This window comes from Ochotona curzoniae, unplaced genomic scaffold, assembly GCF_017591425.1.
Source record: "Ochotona curzoniae isolate NIBS_2020 unplaced genomic scaffold, NIBS_Ocur_1.0 contig_523, whole genome shotgun sequence".
Taxonomy (NCBI): Eukaryota; Metazoa; Chordata; class Mammalia; order Lagomorpha; family Ochotonidae; genus Ochotona; species Ochotona curzoniae.
The window spans coordinates 7,721,531-7,733,238 of NW_024466459.1; the positions used below are offsets into that span (position 1 = coordinate 7,721,531).

At 53.7% G+C, this 11,708-nt stretch overlaps 1 protein-coding gene across 1 annotated transcript in view; it reads right to left on the minus strand.

The window, feature by feature from the left end:
• SDK2 (sidekick cell adhesion molecule 2) overlaps nt 1–5,559 on the minus strand; it is a 106,183-nt gene extending 100,624 nt beyond the window's left edge. The window contains exon 1 of the mRNA XM_040989410.1: nt 5,404–5,559. Within this exon, the coding sequence (XP_040845344.1) occupies nt 5,404–5,483 (80 nt within the window). The 5' untranslated portion in view covers nt 5,484–5,559. The remainder of the gene's footprint in view (nt 1–5,403) is intronic.
• Nucleotides 5,560–11,708: the final 6,149 nt, after the last annotated feature.

The following is an 11,708-nucleotide window of genomic DNA, read 5'->3' on the forward strand; positions in this document are numbered from 1 at the left end:
TGCAGGTGGCGGCTTAGCCCTCTGTGCCACGATGCAGTCCTACAAACCCCACCTCCCTCTCTGTCTTCTGGCTTTGCTCTGAGGGGCTGCTTTTCACCTGCTCTGTGTATTACCCATTGGGCCCTTTGCTTAGTCACCTGCCTTGGTCATTCTGCCCACGCCAACAAGGTGAATGGACACGTTGGTATTGGGGGCTCCTACATCAAATAACACCGTCTAGATTTTGGAAAAGCTTTTGCACCAAAATCCGCTTCTGTCTCAACTCCATTCTCCCTGAAGTTGTGGAAGCACCATCTCCCGCTCAGCCCAGACCTTCCTTCCCCTGCCTGCTGCACATCTGCACCCACACAGCCCCTTTTGCACAAAGCCCCTTCTCTCCGCCCACCCCTCACCCCTTCCTTCCTCTCTTCACCCAAGGCCAGCTGACCACCAACTCTCACTAATCCTAAATATACCTCAGACCCACCACCCTCCCATCTCCACTCTCCCCAAGATGGACCCAACCCTCACTCACTCCCTGCAATTCCACCTCATCCCTAGCTGCCCCCCAGGACCTATTTTTGTTTAAAGTGCATCTGATCCTGTCTTTTTCCAAGGAAAAGCAACTCAAGGCCCTACAGAGCTTTTGGGAAAAACCACAAGATCCCAAAACAACCTCCGAGCCTCCATTTGATGGGCCCCCCCACAGGCGTTCTAGCTCCTCCCACCCAATGCCTCTGCACACAGCTTCCACCACATCCTCCTACCCTCCACACAGCTCGGTTGGACCGGACCTCTGGGACTTGCCACCTGCTGTCTGGATGATTCCGGCATGTTCTAGAACGTCCAGCTTCAAGGCCTTCATTTGCAAAATGAAGGTAACACCACACTCTCAGTGTGACTGCCACGCAGGATGGACAGTGCCTGGCATGGAGCGAGCCTCCACAGGCACGAGTCTTCTGCTGTGTGTGCAGGTGTGTGCTCCACCTGCCTCCCATGAATGGAGGCACACGTGGAGAGTGATCATGGGAGAAAGTATTTCCAAAGCAGCCAAAATAATCTGCCTGTTGACTTCACCTGGACATGGTGATCACAACAGAGAACAGTGACCACAGCAGCCCTCGCCAGGGCATGAGGTATAAAATGAGGCTGCACTGGTTGCCTGAACATGGGAGGCATTGCCACAGGTGGGGAGAGAGCGCAGAGGAGGCTGCCTAAGCGCGTGGTCTGATGGAAGCAGCTCCTAGGGCAGCTCTGAGGAGCCCAGCCTTAGGCATGTTCCTGCCAACTTAGAAAGTTAGCCAAGGACACCTGCAGCTGCACACAAACAGGCTGGTGACCGCTGAACATGGGCCAGGGCTATAGGGACACACATATGCTTGTGCTCTGATCATCTCCGCCGACAACAGTCACCATGTGAGACTGTGCCCTGTTCCAAGGCAATGTCCAGACCTTGGTAGGGTCCTGTAGTGGCCCACCCCCGTGGGATGAGGGACCTAGAGCTTGCATTGTACCCCATGTGCCCTCCCCAACCATCCCAACTGCCACAACCTCTTAATTTCTTAAATCGGAAGTGCAAGGCTGGGCTCATAAGGGATAAAGCCTTGTCACTTGCACAGGGCTCTCACAGCACTTGCCAAAGAGGGTGCTGGGCTACAACAGGGCCGTTGGTACATGTAGGCACAACTTCAGATGGCAACGGGGAGGAGACAGGCTCATTTGCCCAGGTGGCTTCTACAACCCTTGTTATCCCCATAGGCCTAATGATGCTGTCCTAACAGGTACTATTCACTTCATGTCTGTGGCACCAGGGACTGGGCTGGACCCACAGACATGTCATCCTTAGAGTAAACCCTCCCCATCCCGGGCCATGGCATGGGCATTTCTGTGCTAGCTCCAAGTATAGGAAGCAAACTCGAGGTGCCAATCATGCTGCCCAAGGGTAACAGTGGAAGCTGTAGGGGACGTGACCCTATGTGAGTGCCCCAGGACCGGGATGTTCTGCTCTGCCCCCAGCAATGGGTATGAACCACACCCACCAATGTCATATGTATCAGAAGGATGTGTGGGCTGGTCTTTCTGTAGCTGTGGGTGCGCGCGCGCACACACACACGCACACCCCTAATTGCACAGCCCACCCTTAGACTAGATGTAAACTTCTTTGGAATCCAGAGGGGGAAACATGCTGGAATTTATGACCGTCCTTCTAATCTGATTTCCTCTCAACTTGCTGAGTAAATGGAGCCATTTTTCTACCTGAAAATCCGATATAATCACCCTATTCAAGGCCTGGAGTTAGAGACAGTAAGTCCTCGGTGTCAGCCACACTCCTTCATAAAGCAATATCCAGTTTGCATTTATTTAAAAAGGTGAACTCGGGACATTGTGTGACGCCAAAGCCAAGGAATGCTTAAAACCAACAGGGATGCACTGAGAGGACCCCAGGGTTCAGCTCGAAAGAGCGAACATTGGCCACACCTGGGTTCACGACCACTGGAATAAGCGACCGTGCGCATGGAGAACAACGTGGAGCAGAAACGCCACCCGTGAGTTCACACTGGCGTTGAAGGATCTTAGCCAGGGCAGGAAGCAGGAGCTCTTTTTAAAAGCATACCAGCTACTCTCATTGGCCCCACTAGGGTGATAACAGCCAGGCAAGGCTCACACAAATGGAGGTCTCCCTGGGAGGGAACTTCTGCAGAAGTGGATGGCCCACAAATGCTCACGCCAGAAGTAGGGGGACCCAATGAGAAAGGGTTCTAGGCTGCAAGAGTAGACACTGGGTCATGGCAATGAAGTGTAATGTTGTTGGATGCTGTGTCCAGTGAAACACTGGGCCGGATACATCTCCACAGAGACGAGTGGGGGGCTCTGAATATCGACTATGTCCTAGGTAGCAGTGCGGCATCAACTCTGGCATTCCAAGTGTTAGGACCCAGCTCTGTAGCTTGGTAAGGAAAGCTGCTACCTGCGCCACTGGCATCCCATATGGGCACTGGTTCTAGTCTCAGCTGCTCAACTTCATATCCAGCTCCTGGCTAATGGCCTGGGAAAGCAGTGGAAGATGGCCCAAGACCTTAGGCCTCTGAATCCAACATGGGAAACCTAGAAGAAATTGTTGGTGGGACCTGGCCCTGGGTCTTATGGCTGGCTGGGGAGTGAACCAATGGATAGAAGATATCTCTTTCTCTCTCTCTCCCCACCCCTCTCTGTAACTGCATTTCAAATATATATGTATTTTTAAAGCAAAGCATTCCATGTGTGGAAACTGCTGTGGTTCTGCGGGCAAATGTGTGGTTCTGAAGGAATAAAGGCGTATGTTGTCTGAACAAACACTTCTTAGCTTCAACAAAAATAGCACCTGGATAATCTGTACCCATGGGAAGAGTAAGCGAAAGTGAAAACAAACAAAATGATAACAACGGGGACGGCCAAATGTATGGGTATACCGATGTATCCTAAAATGTACTATCTAGTGTAGCATACTGAAACATACAAATTCTGCTAATAGTTGCAAAGGAAGTAGGGGGAGGAGAGAAGGCCAAGGTGCCTTAGACCAGGCCTCCGGGGGTGGACAGGGCCAGGCAACCATGGACACAACGGCTTCTCTCCAGCCACCTGCCTTCCGCCTTCTTCTGGTAACAGTGTTGGCCCTTCTGCTTTGTCATGTGACTGTGGGGTACAGGTTGGCTCTGGAGCAGACACCTAATGCCAATTTGGCCAATCAGGGTGCTCCTGGTGGCTGCTCATCTGGGATTGGTCAGGGATGACCTGAGCTGGGCCAATCCAAATCCTTCCCGGGGACTTTCTAAGGGAGACTTCCCAGAAGGGTCAATCTCTGGGGGAGTCAGGGTCAGCCATATCTGTACCTCTGTTTCACTTGCCACAAGAGAATGAGGTCTGAGTGCAGAGGAGGCCATGGCTGAGCTGCCTGGGTGAGATGCCAGTGAGGGCTGGCCCTGGAGCAGATACGTGTTGCCAGTCTGGCCAATCGTCGGGGTTTCTAGTCTGCATATCTGTGCGAAGGAGGGAAGAGAATTGATTCCTTCCCACTGCCATGGGGTTGCTGGCAGCGCTGAGTGCCCTTACTACACAGCACACATGGTGTGCAACTTTCTCATTATCACCACAGTCCACGGCTGGATCCTGACCTAGAGGCCCCCAGGGGCCAGAGTCAGCAGTGTCCAAAGACTGAACTGGGCCCCTGTGAGCCTGCTGTGGGGCCAGGCTGCCTCTCTGTGTCTTGCCCATCCCGTACCCTGGTAGTACAGGGCACCAAGAAGTGGCTCTCCCTTCTGGGTCTTGCCAGGCGTCAAGGGCAGGCAGCACTGGGACGCCATCCACCTGCTCCTGAAGCCCACTGAGGCATGACCATGGTTCAAGGGGACACAGGGGCACTTCAGACTCTGTAAACCGCTGCCCCAGTTGGCATTGGGGCAGGTGGCTATCTGCAACGGCTCTGGGTTGCCAGCTGAGCTCAGGGTGGTCCCTCTGGTCTCCCTGCCTGCACCTGCTCCAGGTGTCCCCTGGCAGGAGGACAATGTGACCACACCAGCCAGTGTGGCCCAGAGTCTTGGGGGTGGGGTGGGGGTTATTCTCACCTCCCTTCCAAATTCTGGCCTTTCTGTTTCCTAAAGGAAAGGAATGCTACTCCCTGGAAGGACAAATCCTGCAGCAATTAAACGCCCCTCCTCTCATTTGCATTCCCTTGGTCCCTGGCGGCAGATTGGTATCAACATCCCCAGGGCAAGACAATCTTGTTTCCCCAACAAAACCGATTATGCACAACAGGCCCAGGGATTAATCACCAGCCACAGGGCTGGGAGCCAATAAAAAAGGCAGAGATGGGAGGATAAGAGGGGAGGGAAGGAGGCAGGGAAGAAGGGAGTGACAGGGCTCCACAGGGCTGGCCTGGCTTGGGGAAGCAGCTGCTGCGGCTTTGGGCTCACACTGCTAGCTCTCTCCTTCCTCTACCTTCCTGGTTGGCAGTGGACATGACCTGGAGAGGACAAAGCTGGTTGGACTCAGTGCTCTGGCATCTGGGTATCCCCACAGAGCAAAGAGAAGCCCTGGCTAAATTGACCCCCAAAGAGAAGATGACCCTCCCTTATGCACCCCAGGGTGCCGTGTGTCTGATCCCTCCTCTGGGCCCAGAGACTTCTGGGGAGTAGGTGGGAAAGAGGCTCCAGTTGCTGGGAGATAGTGGGCCCCCCTGCTCCGAGCCTTCACCTGTGGCCTGTCCACTGTGTATGGGTGGTGCTTCTGCCCAGCTCCCGGGAACCTTGTGCAGAACAGGGCCATCTCAGGGCACTGGAATGGGAGCCTGCAGCTGAGTCCTTATCTCACACCACACATACACACACCAGGACTCCATCAGGCAGGGCAGTGGCCCCAGCAGCCAGAACAGGGAGGGGTGTGACTTGCCTGTACTCCAGGGAGAACTTGGTCAGCTCCCTGTTGTTGTGCAGCCACTTGAACTCCAGCGGCCAGCTGCCCTCAGCCATGCATGTAAGTACCAGGCGATTCCCCTCCAGGTGCACCTGCGTCCTCACTGGCTCCGTCTTGAAATATGGGGGCACATCATCTGCAGGAGACAGGAGGGGTACAAAGCTTTTGGTTACAGTTGGCCTACCTACAGGCAGTGGCCAGTTTGGTACCCCAGACAGACAGGGCAGGTGCAACCAGGTCCGCTGCCCAAGGCCAGGGGGAGCTTGGGTCAGAATGAAGCCAAGAGCTGCCCACCAACCAGAGCCCTGCTGCCCTCCTCCCAGCCTACACCAGACTCCTGCCTCTGCTGCCATGCTTACACTCTGGCACCTTCTCTCTCTTACCCCTCCACATCCCTGTCCATTTCTTACCCTTGTGGATGGTGCCTTTTTGTGCCTCGGCCAAAAACATGTACATTTCATAAGTAAACAAGCAGGCAAGGTCCCCACGTCCAGCTCCCCACGGCGTAAGGGACCCTTTGAAGACATCCTGGGTGGAGTCCAGTGGCAGTTGGGAACTCAGACCCCGGATGGCTGGATCCAGTCCACGCACCCTCCGTTAATCATACTGCGCTCAGCGGTGTAGACAGACTTAAAGGCAGACATGAAGCTGCTGGTAGGGCAGGCACTGGGGATCCTGCACTTCCAGGCCCATGGTGGGGATCCCAGTGTCTGCAGACCCATTCGTGTTCACATGGGTGTGGGCACATGGCACCTTTCCTGAGACTCATGTCTCTATGGGTAGTGAAGAAGAGTTGCCTCAGTTGTCATAAACAAGAATGAGAGGACCATGGTCAAAGTGCCAGGCGCTCCTCTGCCAGGGAACTAACTTCCCCCCGGAATGTCTTTTGGTTTAAGACTGGGAAGAAGTCAAAGGAAGGAGATGATAAGGGCCAGGGTTAGGGGGGTTGTGCTGACTGACAGGTAGACAGGGATCCCCCAAGACACCATGGCTGGCAGGTCAGCTGGCAGGGGCTTGCGTGCCCAGGGACCCCCCCCCCCCCCAATACCCTAGGTTGAGCTCTGGGATCGTGGGGGGAGAGGGTGTGAAGTCCAGGAGCCTACACCTCCTTTGTCCCATAGATCCCCCAAGTCTGGGCACCCCCATCTTCGGACGGGACTGGCACTGATTTGCAGATGTGGCTGGGGTCCAAGCAGGTGTTCACAACAATCACGTGATCATCTACTCTCAGAATCCAGCCTACTGATAAGGCACCAAAGCACCCTCCCACTGTGTACCCCACTTCCACGCCCGAGGCATCCATCTCCCAAGCGCATAACTTGTGGGGTGATTTGGGGGGCCTTCCTTCAGCACCCCTTTAATCCTGCTCCCAAGCCTCCCCAGTGGCTGTCAGCTGAGGCTGCTGGGAGCTCTGAGAGCCAGTGTAGGTTCTTTCTGGTCTGAGGTTTGCTGGCATTTGCTCGTGCTCCTCTGGCTGCTTGCATGCGCATGTCTTGCCATAACTCTTAACCACCGTCATGTCAAGAATCCTGCCTTTGCAGCAGAGAAAAAGGCGCCGCCCTCTTCAGGGCACGCACTGGGGACTAACCTTCACCCCATGGTCCCTCTTCCCTTGAGGGTTCCCAGCTCACCTTCCACAGTGGGCCAGGGGAAGGGATGGGGCTGGTGGGCACCCATTTGCCAAGGAAAGCAACAGGCCGCCCCTGAGAGCAGCCAGCCCGGCCCTCAGCTTAACCACCAGGCTGGCTCCCTCTTCAAAAGCACATTCAGATTCTCTAATGGCTTTCAAGAGCCCTCTGCATGGCATTGTTAAAAACCCTATGTTCTGAGCTGTCATCGCTCATTTGTTTTGAAACAATAACATTCCCAGCCCCCGAGTGATTAAATCTCTTTCTTGGATGTTGGGCTGATACAGAGTCACAGCAGGCAGAGCAGTGGGCGTGCACACGCACACATGTATGCACACACACACGCTCTGCACGCAGACCTCCCCAGCCCTGCGCCTGGCTTACGGGTAACCGGCTCCCTGGACTGCACAGACCAGACCATTCCCCAGCTTCCCCAGATGCCAGCCTGGAGCCCGTTGGCTTCCCCTTGGATGAGTTTCTTCCAGAGGTTGTGGGAGACACTGATACTGGAAAGGAGGGAAGGAAGGGAGAGGGGATGTGACCCTGAGCAGGGCGCTCTGCACCTGTTATCACATGTCACCTCGCAGGGTGGTGTGGGAGAGACCGAGGCACCCAAGCCACTTCCTCCTGCATGTCCCTGCCCTCAGATGCAGGGCTCCTGGGAGGGAGGCTGCATCTGGAGTCACAGTTGAGGCAGGATGGCAGCCAGTCAGTGTCCCTGGATAGGCCAGCATGGGAGCTGGCAGGGGCCTGGGGCGTGTGCTGCAGGAGGGAAGGAAGGAAAAGGGGAGGGGGAAGATGCAGATGGACATCACCCTGAATATGTCTGTGTATGCATGTCCACGTGTGTACCGTGAGTGCCAGTGTGTGCCTGTGTGCATACCCGTGTGTTCAAGTGTGCACATCTGTGGGTCTAAGTGTGTTTACATCCAGGAATGGATGCTTGTGTGACAGGTGCACAGGGTAACAGAAGTCACCACTTCAGCTTCTCAAACTGCAAACTGAGAACACACATGTCACGGAGGTCACGTACTGACGTTTGGCAGCAGATTCTGACACATGCTATGCAGGCGTCACTTTTACTGCCGCTGCTCATATGTGTAGATGGGCAGATTAACCAGTGAACAGGAACCAGCAGTGCTGGAATGGTGCAGCCCTGGTAAATGCCCTCTCAGTAGGATGGGGCACCTGAGAATGTAGAATTGTGGCTAGAAGGAACAATTTCCTTAAACTTGTCCTCGTTTCCAAAATAAATACACATAGAAGATTTTTTTTTTGACTAAACAGTAGCTTTGAAGTGCACATAAAAAAAACAATGATCATGAAAGAACAGCCAAGAGAATTCTGGAGAAAAATGGCCAATAAGAGAGACTAGCATAGACACTGAAGTATATTCTAAAGCTACAACAGCTAAAACAATGTGTTCTTGTAGGAACAGGTGGATGAAGGAATCATCTACAAGTCTGTAAATAGATCTAAAGACATATGGGGATATTTATTACGTGATGGAAGTAGAATTTCAAATCAGTGAGGAAAAGATCAATTATTCAACAAACAATTTTGGAATGGCGGCAGAGCCATTTGGGGATTAAAAAATAGAGTTGAATCTCTTCCTTACGCTTTGCCTCAAAATAAATGCTGGCTGGATCAATGTTTTAAACATGCAAAGTAAAATCCTGAAAGGGCTAGAAAAAATATGCAATCTTGGCAAAGCCGAGACCTCGCCAAATGCTTTCTAAGTATACAAAACCTGGAGGCCAGGACACTGTCTCCAGCTTCTGCACGGAAAAGCAAACAACCCATCAACATGAAGCTACAGAGGACAAGCTGGGGGGCACACATTGGCACCTCTTATCACGGTTCGCAAAGAGCTAATTTCCCTGCTGTACGAAACGTTTCCCCAGATCAATAAGAGAAAGATTAGCAAACCAACAGAAAAATGGGGCAGAGGATATGAACAGTTCACAGAAAAGATTTACAAATGATGCTGGAACGCACGCAGCCACGCTCAGCCTCAAGATAAGAGAAAGGCAAGCGGAAACTCAATAAGACACCGGTTTTGTGGCGTGTTATTCTTTTTTTGTTCCCTATCGCATCGGCCAAGATGCAGTGTGATAATTAGGGTGGCCTGCCTGCCAAGCAGCCGGGATGCACGCACGTAGCTTGGTGGAGCTAGAGTTTACACACCATCTACAGAGAGCAATTTGGCACACTCGCCAGTCCTCTGTCTTCAAGGAACTAACCATCCTCAGGCACTCGGGGACGCGTGCCAGACAGGAGTGCTTCAGGGTTGCACGACTTGTAACAGCCAAGCCTTGAAAACCACCGGAACACCTGTCGCAGGGTCTCTGCATCTCTGGGGGACGTGGATGCACCCCGCCCCACAACACAGACCGCTTTAGAAAAATTGCTGAGCGCAGCTGTGCAGTGACAAGAGCAAGACACGGAAGGGAAGTGCAACCTGTCACCTTTTGTGCTGAAGTTTTCAGTTTTTCCTCAAGCATAGAACGGTACGAGGGGACTTGAGAAAATTCACGTAAAGTGGTAGAGAAAGATTTGTTTATTTTGGTGAAAATATTGTGAAATCCGGGCATCGTGTTTTCAGCGAGCACATTTCCCGTAAGCCTGTAGATCCCCTGTGTCTGTGGGTAGCGGCTCTTTCTACAAGATGACGCAAGAGCTGACCCTGCGGCTGCCGTAGGGACTGTGGGCTGGGGGGGGGGCACCTTTTCATTCTATACCTCTGTACTGCTTTTATTTAGTATTTTATTTGGTTATTTTTTATTTTATTTGAAAGACAAACAGAGCATGACAAAGAAAGATCTTCCATCTAGTGGTTCACTCACCGAATGTCCACAGCAACAGGGCTGCCCCAGGTCAAAGTCAGGAGCCTTTGGTGGGGCAGCTGGGACGCCCAAGTGGCATATGGGTGTCTTAAGTGGTGACTAGAGCCATTGGCCCACATGCACCGTCCCTGAGCTAACTTTATCCTGTGGGCTCTGGATAGGAATTGGTCATTGAAGTCAGACCTGCAGGGGTACTTTGCCTTTCAAATAAAATGAAAAACCAAATGGCCTCCAGAAGGTTCACATTTCCCGTCACGGGTCAAGGGTCACTGATTGCCATCTCCCCCTTGTTGTGTCCCCTGAATGTCCCCCATTGTTAGCCTGATTCTGGCCTCCAGGCTAAACTCTGAACTTGAACTTCTCCCCCACCAGGCAGAATAAAGTCACCTTTCTCCCTGTTGCAGCCAAGCTCCTTGTGTCTCCAGAATGGGAAAGGGAGAGGGGCTAACTTCCCATCAGCCCAGCCCTGGGAACATGCTTGCTGAGAAGACCAGTCAGGGAGTGGAGGCTGAGGGGGAAGGCCTCTGCCAGCTGTCTAATTGACCAACGTGCACCAGCTCTGCCAGGGCTACTGCGCCTGCACCAAGTCCCTGCCTGGCTCAGAAGCCTCGCCAGATCTCCGTTTCGGCAGCTCCCTCCGGAGCATCTAAGAACAGTGCTGCCAACTGAAAGGCCTTCTCTGGAAGGCTCTGGAAGGTTCTGCAAGGGGCTGCAATTCTGGACTCCCAAACTTCTCCCCTCCATGTCTCCTACACCCTTCCAGCACCCCCTGCTTTCTTTTGGATGGATCCCCACGGCCTCCCAACAAGTGCTCCACTTAGTCTGTGCTCCCAACATCTGGTTGGCCACACCCCTGAGTGGGCCAGACCCTGGAGAGGTGGGAGTGGAGATTCAGGGCACACCCCTTCAATAACCCCCATGTCACACCCTGTCCTCCACACTATTTATAGAGCCCTCTATCTACAGAGCACTGCATATCCCTCGTCTCAGTTAAGCAATGTTAGCATTTCCATGGTCGCCAGGTACAAAAATGGACACGCAGGTGGCTCTCTGCAAGACCCTGCCATGCGTACATGAACTGGGCTGAATGGCACTAAGGTCTCTGTGCTGCTGACCTAGGACTCCCTGAGGCCGTGTGCCCATTCATGCCCTGAGTTGTAGCACTGCAGGCGTGGGCCTCAAGTGAGTGCTGGCCAGGGCAGAGGGAAGAGGCTTGGGGGACATTCCCGCTGCTCAGGGGGCCCCTCCTGTGGGTCTGTCCCAAGCAGAAGCCACAGAGCATCGCCCTCCTTAACCTGCAGATCCAGAGCGGAAACGAGCGGCAGTCGGGGAAGGGCGGGAGGCAGCTGGGAGGAGGGTGAGCAGGGGATGCAGGGCTCGGAGGGTGGACCGATGTCTGCGGGGAGACGATCCTTGGAAGAAACAAGTCAAAGGTACAGGCGTCAGGATGGGGAAGGAACAGAAAAAAGGAAGCCAAAACTAGAGGTGTGGCGGTGTCTAGGGCAGAAGACCCCACCCCATAGCTCTATTCAGCCTGAAAGCTCCAAGGGACCACCACTCTCAGTGGGCTGGCTTGCAGTCCCCGTGGGAGACAATAGATGGGATGGTATCCCACTGTCTGCTACTGCCAGCCTGACTTGTGCGTCCAATGGGATCCCCCTCCCCAGAGGCTGCTGGAAGATGTGAAGAGCTGCACCTTGGTGCCAGGCAATCCCAGGGGCAAGAAGATGGGGGAGGGGCGCAGGCACCACTACGGTCCTGCACCTGCTTCCTGTATTTCAGGACCACCCGTCCAGGAGCTCCCAAC